The 14,495-nt window shown below is 39.8% G+C and overlaps 1 protein-coding gene across 1 annotated transcript in view; it reads left to right on the plus strand.

Annotated features, from left to right (window-relative positions):
• The window catches only part of dmd (dystrophin), a 387,210-nt gene that overhangs the window by 274,918 nt on the left and 97,797 nt on the right, over positions 1–14,495 (plus strand). Inside the window, exons 52-58 of the mRNA XM_030747286.1 lie at positions 1,047–1,194; positions 1,360–1,485; positions 4,859–5,008; positions 6,843–6,941; positions 7,254–7,353; positions 11,189–11,358; positions 11,489–11,606. Coding sequence (XP_030603146.1) covers positions 1,047–1,194; positions 1,360–1,485; positions 4,859–5,008; positions 6,843–6,941; positions 7,254–7,353; positions 11,189–11,358; positions 11,489–11,606 — 911 coding nt within the window. The remainder of the gene's footprint in view (positions 1–1,046; positions 1,195–1,359; positions 1,486–4,858; positions 5,009–6,842; positions 6,942–7,253; positions 7,354–11,188; positions 11,359–11,488; positions 11,607–14,495) is intronic.

The following is a 14,495-nucleotide window of genomic DNA, read 5'->3' on the forward strand; positions in this document are numbered from 1 at the left end:
TAGATCATAAAACAGTAAGCTACACAAAGAGGGATTAAGTGGACAGTAAACAGGAGTTGGGAGCTTTATGTGGTGTGACAACAGACATTATCTTGTCCAAATGTGTGTGTGGCAGGATGAAGTGCTAAAATAAGGAATATGCAGGCAGGTAGTGTAAAAACAAAAAAACGGATTCTAATTTCTGTTTTCATCATTATTTGTATGGACAGCATAGCAGTTAGCACTGTTGCCTGACAGCAAAAATGTCTTGGGTTTGAGTCCGACCTTTCTGTGTGGAGTTTACATGTTCTCCCCATGTTTGCACGAGTTCTCGTTGGTTATTCCAGCTTCCTCCCACAGTCCAAAGACTTGCACTTAGTGGAGTTAGATTAATTGGCGATTCTAAATTAGTTGTAGGTGTGAATAGGAGTCTGTTTCTTTGTGTTATCCCTGCGACAGGCTGGTGACCTGTCCAGGGGGTGCCCTGCCTCTTGCCCTATGACAGCTGGGATAGGCTCAAGCCTATGTATGTATATATGTATGTATATAATTTTAAATCCATCTACTCTTTTTTGTCATTTAAAATACAGTGTAAGACAACTGTCATCAATTCAGTCCAATGAGTCATGATAGTAGCTGCCAGTACAACTTTTCAAACATGGTGACAATGTCACCGTTACAGAATGTTTGTCAGAATTTACATAGCTCCCTCTGTAGACACTAAAGCCTTTACTACCTTTTCACAGGCACAGTTGTACGTCACAACTGAAAACATGCTGGAGTGGGTAGAAATCCATTTATTTTTTATGAAATATGGACTTGTCAAATAGATGTTACTTGTGTTGAATGTTGTTATTTTTGCTGCCATAGTAAAAGTAATCCCTCTGTTGCTGAGATGAGGGCAGGAGGAAGTAGAAAAAAAGATCAAAGTGTATTTTTCGAGATTTCCTCTAGCTTACTAAGGCAGTGATTTTAGTGCCCATGTGGCCTTTAAAGTTTCCAAACAAGAAGCAAGAGTAAAACAAAGTTCTGTTTTTGTTTCTTGGATACACTCCTTCATCCTGCAGGTCTGCAGAGACACACACCATGGCTGCAGAGCTGCAGGAGAATGTTGGTTTGATGCTGGGCTGGCTAGACAAAGCTGAGGGCATCCTGGCCATCCCTGTGAAGCCTGTGGAGCCAAAACACATCAGAGACACTCTGGCGAAAGTTCAGGTAAATTCAGGACACAACAATGTAGTTTCTATGAGCTTCTGGGATGTGTGTGCATATGTACTGATCTATGCAACTTAGTTCAGTTGCTGCCGTAGTGTCATTTGATTTGGAGTATTGAACTGCTACAATGTTCCTGTGTGTCTGTGTCTTTGTCTTGTGTGCCAGATTTGTGTGGAGGAGCTTCCTGCCAAGAATGCAGCAGTGGAGGATCTGAACTCCAGGCACAAACAGTTAACACTTCCCGCTGAAAAACAGAAAGACATCAGGATCATAAACACTCGCTGGTCTCAGGTCAGCTGCTTCCAATGTCAACACAGCGAACAGCATGCCACTGCTCCAGAAATGCATGCAAATGGGGGGGTTGATAACATTTTCTAAAAATCTAAATCCAGTTCTGGGTCTGTTCATCACATTCAAAAATATTGTATTTTGCTCAGCACAGTAATTCAGTTCAATTCAGTTGAAGTTACATAGAACCAAATCACAACAATTGCCACAAAGTTCTTTACATTGTAAGGTAAAGACCCTACAATAATAATAAATGACCCCAACAATCATATGACCCCTAAGATAAGCAAGCACTTGGTGATAGTAGGAAGGAAAAACTCATTTTTAGAAGGAAGAAACCTCCAACAGAACCAGGCTCAAGGAAGGGCAGCCATCTGGCACAACAGGGGGTTGGGGGGAGGGGTAGGGGGACAGGACAGAAGAGACAGTGTGAAAGAGTACCATAGTTTAATAATAACTAATGACATTAGTTATTAGTGGTGTATAAACACAGAATGAAGAAGTGAGTGAAGAAGAAACTGTCAGTTATCATGGGAAGCCCCCAGCATAACTAAGGGAGGGTTCAGGGTCACCTGATCCAGCCCTAAGTGTAAACTAGATCAAAAAGGAATGTTTTAAGCCTAATCTTAAAAGTAGAGAGGGTGTCCATCTCCCAAATCCAAACTGGGTGCCATTTCCACAGAAGAGGGAAGCAGAAAGTTCACCACTGGACTTGTTGCACAGGTGGCATCCTATCCCAGTACCACAGTGGAATTCACTGAGCTCGTGAGAGCAATTCATTCTTTCACAAATGTTCGTAGAAGCAGTTTGAATGTGTTGGTTTTATACACCTGTGGCCATGGAAGTGATTGAAACACCTGAATTCAATGCTTTGGATGGGTGAGTGAATACTTTTGACAATGTGGTGTATTTGTGGCTGATAGCAGAGGTCCATTAAAACTGGGGAGTTCTTGCGGTAGCTTACTGTAGATGCTCTACATTTTTGATTGATTGATTGATTGATTGATTGATTGATTGATTGATTGATTGATTGATTGATTGATTGATTGATTGACCAGAAAAAAGATGTCAAGTATTTTTGAAAAAAAAATCTGTAAAAGTGACAGGTGAATGATTTTTTTTGTTGTTCTATGTTATTAACAACTAGGAATTGAAGTTGTGGTGGACATATTAACATCTTCTGGGATGGGCTAATTATTAATCATTTAATAAAAAAAATAATCTGCAGATTAAATGATAATGAATACACTAATGATTGTTAGTGGTGACATGTCTTATAGAATCTTAAATATTTTCAATAATAGCATATTAGTTATCCAACCCTGCATCAGCAGTAGATACCATATTGTTACAGTCACACAAGGGGAAACAGTGGTTTGAGACCAAAATTATTGTAACAGTGTGTAATAAACTTTTTCTTCACCTTTGGTTACTTCTAAAGATGGAACCTATATTTGCAACCACTTGCAGTCAGTTGCTGTCACCAGAGTGACTGTGGTGTCTCAAGACAGTGATAAAATTTCTGCTAGCAGTTTGACAATATTTAGGAAAAAGCATGATGCAAATCATTGATCATTATTTACACCATTCTTTTACTTGGCCTGTCAATACAATTTAAAAAACTATTATATAGTTTGAAGTCTGCACTTTGTGCAGACTTCAGCACCTTGTTGATTTGACATTCTCCCACAAGTAGTGACTTAGTTGCTGCAGGACAGCAATTTAACTGCAAATCTGGCACCAGGCAACTCTACTTTTATATATGAATATTCCCAGAATACAAAAAGTTTACAAGTTGAGGAGGTTACCCTATTTTAAAGAGATGCATCACAGACAAGCTGCGCTCATCGGTGCTGACTGACTGAAACGTAATTTGTCTGCATTTAGACGACTATTTGTAAACCTATTTGCAAACCTCCACCAATAACCTGAGAGTGACTGCAGTCAGTCCGAGTGGGACCATGATTGTTTGGAAATGAATTGCCTCCCACCAGGTAAACTGTGAAATTGTTTGCAATCAAAAAATGGCTGTTCTAACTATTTTCAATCAGTTGCTGAACGCAAAAGGTTCAGTGCAAACACTGATCCCTTGATAAATGATAACAGTACTGCATCGCAATCAGGTTAAGAAGCGTGTGGTTTTCATCCAGCCAATCTGCAAAGATCACACTACATCACTGAACACCTCACTGTAGCATTCGACCAATCAGCAGAGACCTGGAACACGTCAAAGTTTGCGTTTTCACGGAATTGAAAAGAAAACACAACTCACACAACTCACACAATTTACTGTTGAATAGTTATTCGAAGTAATGGCATATGTGTTGTTTGTGAGGGACTTAGTGAAATGTGTGAAATTGGCATGAAAAATGTGGGCACCATATTTGATCTTACGCCCTGTTCACATAAACAAATAATTGACTATATTTGACCATATTTGGACAGATGCCTGATGCATCTAACAAATAATACCAAGTGTATTTCCTTTACAAATGAGGGAATAAAGCTTAGAACATTATTTTTTTATATCGCCAAAGTTTTTTATAGCACCGAAAAATAATGTAATTCTTCAGAGAGAAATTTAACCCATTTCTAGACCTTTTAAAGCTATAAATAGTGAAGATGAGTGATTTTTGTCAATTTTTGACATTATACCAGTTGTTTCATTGCTTGTGTATTAATTTTTAGCAAATATCTGTTTAGATGGTTTATGGCAAGAGCAGGGAGACTGTTGTTATGCTAGCCCTCCTTGCCATCAGTGATAATGACAAGAAGGAAGATGATCATGTGGCAGACACTGACATTGTCCCTCCCACCTAAAAGCAGGACATTCCAGGCCCAAGTGACATAGAGCAGTGATGTTGTAATGAATCTGTTGTAATGTTCTAAAACACACGCTCCTTTCACCATATATTTGTTTATCTTATATTATATACGTTTCTTGGAATTTTTTTTACCCAGACAGGCAGGGAATCAAATATGGTAACCTTGATTTTCTATATGAAAATGAAACATTTTGAAAAATGTCACAACAATAATTAAGTTTTGTTATGTCCCCCAATAACACTGTATGGTTGAAATTCTGAATTTCAAAGTATTTCAATGAGTGCCCTGTAAAGGGTTATATAACTGTAGGCAGAGAGAGGTTTGCGATGTCCTTTTCTAATGATTCAGCCACTGTTCACCAGTTGTGATTAAACATAAGCCTAAAAAAAGGTCAGCTTTAATCATCACTGGAAAATGGGTGAAAACCCATCCTTGTACTGTATTTACTTAAGACTCAGTTAACATCACCTCACCTCCCCGTAGAAATTAGTCCCATGAAAAACTGGTCAAAGTTTGGCCATGTAAACTACCACTGCTAATCTTCATTTAGGTGTCCAAGGCTCTTCCTGAACGTCAGCTGGAGATCGAAGGTCTACTGAGGGAGATAGAGAAGCTTCAGTGTCATCTGGATGACCTAACAGTCTGGGCATCAAGCACCAGAGCCAAGCTGGAGCACTGCCCTGAAGAGCCACCTGCAAGGGTAGGGTGTAGACCACAGTATAAATGTACAGTATATTAGTGCATTGCTGTAACATATATATGTACTTGTGTCCAAATATAAATTTTAATACTGGGAGATTCAAGTAATATAACAATTCAAACTGAAGAAAAATTTAAATCTTTTTTTTTTTTTAAATGTAATTCCTGGTGAGGAATATATTAGGACACCCCCATATTTATTCCCCCTTAAAGTGACTGAGGATCAGGTGCATGATCAGGTGCACATGATTATTTTAATCACCTACTCAGCATTTTGAAGGGGGCTTGCCCTATTTAAACCTCAAACATTTAGTTTGACGTGCTCCTGACTGTTAATGTGAGCATGAACACCATGATAAGATCAAAAGAATCGTCTGAGGCTTTCACAAAGCAGCAGCTTATGAGTCTGGTAAGGGATGTAAAAAGATATCTAAATAATTTGAAATCAGCCATTCCACTGTCTGGAAAATAGTTTACAAGCAGAGGACATTCAAACAACTGCCTGTATGCCTGGGTCTGGCTGCCCAAGCAAGTTCACTGCTAGAGCAGTCATCAAGATGCTAAAAGAAGTTTCCAAAAACCCTAAAAATGTTATCGATCGATAGCAGGCTCTTGCTATACTGTTGATGTGAAAGTGCATGCCTGTACAACAGGGGTGCCCAATACGTCGATTGCGATCTACTGGTCGATCGCAAGAGGAGTGCAGGTAGATCGCACAGAACCCCCAGTGGAGTTGGGGAAAAAATGTAGATCACAAAAAAGACGTAGTAGATGGATGATAAACTATCATCCGTCCATTTCGTTACCACAATACGCACGTGCATTTAACCACGCTAGGTTTGCTAGTAGCTCGCAAGCTGAAAAAGTGTGGGCACCCCTGCTCTACAATCAGAAAGAGACTGCAGAAGTCTAACTTCCATGGGACGTGTGCAAGGAGGAAAGTCTTGCACTCTAATAAACATAAAGGACAGAATAAAGTGTGCCAAAGAGAATGTAGCCAAAGACCAGGACTTCTGGAATAATATTTTTAGAATGAGTCTAAAATTTAATAATTTGGATACCAGAACAGAGTACATGTTTGGCGTAACCCAAATACAGCATTCCAGTTAAAGAAGCTCATACCACCTGTGAAGCATAGAGGTGGAAGTGTCATAATTTGGGGATATTTTGCTGCAGCAGGACCTGGCCTGCTCATCATCAAAGAATCCACCATGAATTCTTCCATGTATCAGAGGATGCTTGAGGAAAGCTGAAGCAGAACTAGACCCTGCAATATGACAATGACCCAAAACATACCAGTAAATCCACCAAGAACTGGTTAAAAACTAAGAAATGGGGAGTCCTTGTATGGTCAAGTCAGAGCCCAGATCTTAATCCCATTATGGGACTTGAAATGGGCTGTAGATGCAAGAAATTCCTAAAACATCTCATAGCTGAAGCAATTCTGCATTGAGGAGTGGGACAAACTTCCTTAGACTGGTGTCAGAGACTGGTAGATGGCTATTAGAAGCGTCTCACTCTAGTTATTTCAGCCAAAGTGGGTAACACTAGCTATTAGGGAACAGGGTGTTCTAATGTTTTCCTCAGAATATGCATTTTTTTGATCTTTTGTGTAATGAGTAAAAGATTTTTGTTTGTTTGTTTGTTTACCTGCAATTAAATCACTTTTTTCCCAGAGATGAATAAAAACAAGATTAGACATGTGAACATTTCTTGATAAAGAACTGAATATTCAATTGGGTGTCTTCGCCCCCCCCACCCCCCCACCCCTCCTCTCTACATGACTGTATATATCTTTCTCCACTTACTGCATTTTTGGCGCTCTGCTTCTCCAGCTTATTAAGGAAGTGCAAGTCAAACATCCAGAAGTAGAGTTTGTGTTGGAGCGAGCTGATCAGCTGTACAAGGACACTCCTCATGGGCAGCCTGACAAGGTGAGGAAATTACATACAACTAAAGGACCAAATATCAGCTGGTCTTGTGGCAAATTCTTATAGGCATTCATGATTAACTGCCCAAAGACATTGTCTGAAGACAGTGGGCAAGCTGTTAAATGTGCTTATTCCCCCTGTGTCTTCCACAGGGGGAATAAATAAAACACTTACTTCTTTCTAACCACTACCTTGCATTAAACATTACATCAAATCCATACTGTACTTCTACTACGTATGTACTGCACATGAAATTATTGGTATCACCAATGAGAAACCTTGTGCTTACATGTGTTTGTATGGTTTTTGTGGCAGATGAAATATGTGGAGCTAAGGGAATCTTGGACAGTAATCCTGGAGCTATGCCAGCAGCATAAGGAGAGGATGGCTGCTCAGCTAATTACCAAAAAAGACAGTAAGACCATTTATAGTCTTTCATGCATGCACACTTCAGTGGGCTCCAGATAAGTTTTGGACAAAAATGAATGTCCCTTTTAAAACTGAAGTTCACAGTAAGCTTCCATTTTACCAGATTCAGTCTCCTTAAAAAAAACAAAACAAAACAAAAAAAAACCCGTGAGAGTTTCTATTGAGTGGAAATTTGCTCAGCCATCAAGTCTTGTGCTTTTCAGACTGGTGCTTTCAGGTACAGTACCAGTCAAAAGTTTGGATGCACTGCATGTCCAAAATTGTGACTGCTACTCTACATGCAAACACTCTTGGGGATGACAGCTGAGAGATCTCCCAGTATGGTCTACTGTTGGCCAACAAAAAAGTGACTCTCCGATACTAGAATCACCCAACCAGCCATGAGATAGCTGCCCGATACCTGAGCCTGATTCTGGCAGAGGTCTCTGTTAAAAGGAAGTTCTTCCTTTCCATGGTCGCCAAGTGTTCACTTATTTCATCTGATTGATGGCGGTTTCTAATGCTACAGTCACGCTAGGAAAAACAGTAGCTGGAGACTGGAGCATGACCAAGCTTATTGCAACCATGTGCAATGAACTTGCACTCTTGTCTTTGAAATGGTTGTTTTGAAGATGGAGAACAGGTCTGTGAGCACTTGCAGACAGTTGCTGTATCCAAAGCAACTGTGGTGCATCAAGACAGCAATAACAGGGCAATAAGACAGAGCCATTTTGTGATTGAATGGGATCAAGTTGGCAATTGCATATAATCTGTTTGTGATAATACAGCAACTAACGGTGATGATTTGGTGAAAACTGCAAACCTGTTGCTGTTTCAAATCTGTTGCCTTCTACATACATATAAATTCACATTAAAGAGATATTCACTTTAACAACGTAAATTCAGAGTCGAGCCAAAACCTCGTAGATTTGAAACAAATTCCTCCACAAATAGTTACATAGTTGCTGCAGGATGACAATTTGACTGCAAATTGGCATAGGTGCTTGATTTTATATAGGAATATAACCAGAGTACAACCCACTGGCAACCAGTTTTATTACAAAAAAAGACACATTGCAGACAAGTTGCACTTCTAGGCACTGACTGAATCACATTGATTGCAGCGTTTTGGCTATTATACAGGAATCATTTGCAAACCTTCACCAATCTGTTTAAGAGATACTACAGTCAGAGTCAGACAATGACTGAGAATGAGACAGGTCGCCTCTGACCAGGAGACATCTGCAATTGCCTTGCTATTTAAAGTGGTCACCCAGAGATTGAGGGTGTTACAAAATGAAATCCACCAGGTAACCACCAAATTTTCCTAGTCAGTTACATCTTATTTCTACTCTAGAATGACTGCTCAATAACACTGCTCTTGAAATGAGTGTTGTGAACTGGCACAGTATAAAAGTGAACAGAAATAGTTTTGTTTAAATTATTATATAAGCGCCAGTTTTTAATCAGTGCACAGACCATCCTTTTCCATTGCAGTGTTTGTAAGAAATTCAGAGGAAGAGGAACCAAAAACCAGGACATAGAGAGGCAGAGTAAAAGTCTGATAATTCAATTCAATTTTATTTATATAGCTCCAAATCACAACAAACTGTCGCCTCAAGGCGCTTTGTATTGTGGGTAAAGACCCTACAATAATACAGAGAAAACCCAACAGTCAAAACGACCCCCTATGAGCAGCATTTGGCGACAGTGGAAAGGAAAAACTCCCTTTTAACATGAAGAAACCTCCAGCAGAACCAGGCTCAGGGAGGGGCAGTCATCTGCCACGACCGGTTGGGCTGAGGAGAGAGAAAGACATGCTGTGGAAGAGAGCCAGAGATTAATATCAATTAATGATTAAATGCAGAGTGGAGTATAAACAAAGTAAATCAGGTGAATGAGAAGAAACAGTGCATTATGTGAACCCCCCAGAATGGTCAGTGATAATGGTCAGTGGTGATACACAGAAAGGCAAGCAGCAAGGCAAATGGCTCAGCTGAGGACCTGGCAAAATTATAAGTCCATAAAAGGAAAAAAAACTTTGTGTTACTGGCATCAGACCTAGGAGAAAATGAATAAAAATTTCAATCTGGACACAGCAAGTGGCACACAGGCTAGGGAGCACTGTACAGCCAATTATACAAAAACTGAAGATTAATAAAATTAGTGTCTCCATACACTCAACATATACACAATATGAATCTCATTTAACCAAAACATTCCACAAATAAAACAATACATTTCCCAAGAAAAATAAATTTATTTTTCTTGGGAAATGTATTGTCACAAAGTCACAAAAAACTTTCAACAGCAAAATAAAAATGAAATCAAAATTTAAAAATTATATTTATTAGGGTTCTGAAACTTTAAAATGGATCATTTAAACATTAAAGCATACTGTCAGCATACACAGCCTAATAAAGGTGGAAATCCCTTCAATTTGTCACAGATCAAAATGAAATTAGTGTCATTTAACAGGTATTCTTGGTATGTGAGGCAGCTAATGGGCACCAGTAGGCCAAGCAAGCAGCTTGGGCAGTGACTGAAGCAAAAACTCAGGTGAGGGAGGAGTTCAGTGGGGCCATGGAAAAAGATTTTTGACTGCCTCTAAGCAATTCTGGCAAAAAACTGGGTGACTCAGGATGGGAAGCGGTGCTCTACACACATGGTGTATAGTGCTGGTGGATTCGAGTAGCAGCAAGTATGAGAATTAGCACCTTAAAGTCTGAGGCCATGGTCCTCAGCCAGAAGAGGGTGCGGTGCCCACTCTGGGTCAGGGACAAGTTGCTGCCCTAAGTGGAGGAGTTTAAGTATCTCGGGGTCTTTTTCTCACAAGTCATCCTTACATTACACACTATTAAAAAAAAAAAAATAATTAAACTCATCCAAATTCCTGAAGACAACATAGTTGTCACCTCTACCAATATTCCTGTTAATACAGGGCTTTTGCCTTTAATTTTTTTTCCAGAACTGCGCACTTATAATAAATATAACTTTCCAAAGGCAGAGTTGGGGTCAGAATATATTGGAATTAACTGATTTTTTTTTTTTTTTTTTTTTTTATCTTTAGACTATGATATGCAGCAATATTACATGGCAGTAATTGTGTCCAGTGTTGGGAGTCAATCTACATTGAAATCCACTAAAAGTTTTTTGTCACCTCTTCAAGAATTTGTATGAGGTTTAAAAAAATATATACTGTGTAATGTAAGGATAATGTATTATAATTTGCAAAATAGCAAAACTGCTACTGGACTGTGCAGTAAATAGTCAAAATTGCAAAACAATAAGACTTCTGCTTTCTCTGGATCACTCAGCACCTATACCGCATGTTCTTTCACACACAAACCACAAATGATCCTTGACAGGTGGGCCGAATTACCTGCTGGTAGCAGCTCTGATTGTAGCCTGATATTTTTACTCCAGTTTCAGCAATCTCCGTTGGATTAAACAATTAACATGGAATGTTTGGTAGAGAAATTGCAGAATAAGAAAAAACACGTATATGATACTTTTCCAAACCTTTAACTTAAAGTGATTTTTTTCCCCACTTTAAAATACTTTTCTTCCTCTCTTTTAGTTATAGGTAATTCATATTACAGTACATGTGATATACAGTGTTAATAAAGAAAATCAATATATAATACAGCTATGGATCTTGTTTGTTGTGCACATGAAATTGGAGCATAAATGATGAATGAAGGAAATTGAAGCAAAGAAAAAAGCAAATTTAAGTAGCAAATTCAATGGAGAACTTTGTGACATTAGTTTTAGTAAATCACAAATGTGAACACTTCCTCCACCAACAACTAACAGATCATGTAATTGTATTTGTGTCTCAGATGAGGGTCGGACTGGAAGTTCCCAGCCTGAATATACAGCACTGGCTCAGTTCAACAAGTCCTGGGTGGAGCTCATTGAGTGGCTGACCACGTTGGATAACATGGTGCAGAACAAGCGGGTGGTGGTGGGTGATCTTGACGACATCAGCAACAACATCAGACAGCTCAAGGTCTGGATCTCTGACCTCATTGTTGACTATATTTAAAGCACTGCATTCAGTGAGCTTCTAGTGTTCACTGGGCTTTGTGAAGTTGTGGCTAAGCTAAAATCATAAAAAAAACAAAAATTATTGTTTTCAGGCTTCGCTGCAGGATCTTGATCAGCGTCGCCCACTCCTGGAGAATCAGATCACAGCAGCCCAGAACCTGAAGAACAAAACCAGCAGCCAGGAGACCCGCAATGCTGTTTCTGAATGCAGTAAGTCACACACACACAGACCATGGCATCCGCTCACATTAAGATAGCCCAGAGCCTAATCAATGCTTATTTGGAGCTTCTTAATTTTATTCTGAGTGTCTGCTAGGATGGGTTTATTTGCTCTAAATGGGACCTATTACACTAGGTAACACATTTCCACTTTTGTCTTGTCTGTGGGTTTAAACTATGTTTTTTTAGTTCTGTACATGTAAAGAAACTACAAAAATATATTTATGATCCCAAAACTTTGTTTTTTGTGGTTTGGACATGTTCAGTTGAAAGACAAAAATTATACATTGATGTAACAAAAGTTTAATTTCATCAAATCTTTCTTTTCTTTTCTTGTCCATATCAAACAAAATTTCAAGAGTTTAAAGAAGAAGAGTTTTCAAGAATCTTAAATATTGCACTATTTTCAACCAAACACCTTGTAATTTTTTCAGTTGTCTATTAATTGCCAAATTTCTTTGTTCTGTCTGCTTTTTTGTATGTTACCAGTACTTGGCCAGTCAGTCACATGTTGAATCCCTGATTTCACAGCTGCCTGCAAACTGAGTCAGGCAGTGATTCTTGAGTGTTCTCGTATAAAATGTGGTCCTTTGCACTGATTAGCTCCATTTTGTCCCTGTGATTGAGATGTGTCATTACCAATGTTATCACTATTTCACTTGTCCAGCCTGGTGGACCTTGTTCAGAGCAATTTGGTTGTCAACTCCAAATATCTCAAGTACACTATATTGCTAAAAGTATTCAGTTGTCTGCCTTCACACTCATGACCTTGAGTGACTTCCCATCATTAATCTGGTCAGTATATGATGTCGGCCCACCCTTTGCAGCTACGCTATATTGCCAGAAGTATTCACTCACCCATCCAAATAATTGAATTCGGGTGTTCCAATCACTTCCATGACCACAGGTGTATAAAATCAAGCACCAAGGAATAGAGACTGCTTCTACAAACTTGTGAAATAATGTGTCACAGTCAGGAGCTCAGTGAATTCCAGCATGGTACCATGATAGGATGCCATCTATGCAACATGCCTGGCTGTAAAATTTCCTCACTACTAAATATTGCACAGTCACCTGTTAGTGGTATTATGACAAAGTGTAAACAATGGGAATGACAGCAACTCAGCCACAAAGTGGTAAGCCACGTAAAATGACATAGTGGGGTCAGCTGAAGCTGAGGCGCACAGTGTACAGGGTCACCAACTTCCTACACAGTCAATCTCTACAGACCTCCAAACTTCATGTGGCCTTCAGATTAATTCAAGAACAGTGCATAGAGATCTTCATGGAATGAGTTCCCACAGCCAAGCAGCTACATCAATCCTTACATCACCAACAACAATGCAAAGCGTCAGATGCAGTGGTGTAAAGCACGCTGCCACTGGACTATAGAGCAATGGATATGTGTTCTCTGGAGTGACAAATCATGCTTCTCTGTCTGGCAATCCAATGGACAATTCTGGATTTGGTGGTTGCCAGGAGAACAGTACTTGCCTTACTGCATTGTACCAAGTATAAAGCTTAGTAGAGGAGGGTATTATGGTGTGGGGTTGTTTTTCAGTAGTTAGGCTTGACTCTTTAGTTCCAGTGAAATTTTATTTATATAGCGCCAACAGTCATGTCAAGGTGCTTTATAGTATCCTTATACTTTTTGTCCAGTTTTTGATTCAGCCCTTATAATATCTTATACCTCAAATGACTCTTACAGAAGAGACATCAAGAGTTTATCCTGTCCTATCCGGACTGGCTTTCAAACTGGACACAGTACAGTGGATCAGGTCTTCAACTGCAGAGTGCTCATCGAAAAACACCTTGAACATCAAAAGGTCCTCTATCATAACTTCATAGATTTCAAGAAAGCGTTTGATCGAGTCTGGCACAAAGGCCTGTGGAAAGTCCTTTGTGACTTCTCAATTGAGGAAAGGCTAGTCCAGGTGATCCAGACGCTCTACGAAAGTGCAAACAGTGCTGTTCTACTCAATAGCCAAATAGGAGAATTCTTCAAGACCACAGTACGTGTCAGTCAAGGCTGCTTGCTGTCCCCAGTGCTCTTCAATCTATACCTCGAGAACATCATGAGAGAGGCACTTGAGGGGCACCATACGTCCATCTCCATTGGTGGTCATCCACTTCGCAACCTGCGCCTTGCAGACAACATCAACTTGATGGGAAGCAGCTACCAAGAACTCCAGATGTTAACAGACAAACTGGTAGACAGAGTAGAAGCATATGGCATGGAAGGAAGCTCAGACAAAAGCAAAGTAATGATGAACAGCAATAACAACACCAGTGCCAACATCGCAATGTATGGAAAACAGCTAGGGTTGAGGGATTAAAGTAGATGCACTGCAGAGATAAAAAGCAGGATCGCAATCACCATGTCAGGCCTCAGCAAGATATGGTGAGCTAAAGAACTAAGCTTCAAGACCAAACTCAAGCTCTGTAAGTCTCTAGTTCTAGCCATCTTCCTGTGTGGGTGTGAAAGCTGGACTCTGACATCCGAGATGGAGAAGCGTATACAAGCGTTCAAAATGAAGAGCTACCGCAGGCTTCTTGGCATCTCATGGGTGGAACATAAGACCAACGAGTATGTCAGAGGACAAGTCACCTTAGCAAGACTTCAAGAACATCTTCTCTCAATGCTGAAAAGACAGAAGCTTTGGTGGTTTGGGCATGTTGCTAGACATGACTCTTTGTCCAAAACAGTCTTCCAGGGAACAGTTGAAGGAGGAAGATGACAAAGCCGAAGTCAAGCCTGTGTGAAGTCAAGGACAGACCAAAGTGGAGAAAGACAGTAATCGCAGCATCTGCCATGACATCAGGGGTGAAAGTAAGCCGGTACGGTCCCGTACTGCGTACCACTAAAAGATTATGCGCCAG

The sequence above is a fragment of the Archocentrus centrarchus genome, chromosome 2, assembly GCF_007364275.1.
Source record: "Archocentrus centrarchus isolate MPI-CPG fArcCen1 chromosome 2, fArcCen1, whole genome shotgun sequence".
Lineage (NCBI taxonomy): Eukaryota > Metazoa > Chordata > Actinopteri > Cichliformes > Cichlidae > Archocentrus > Archocentrus centrarchus.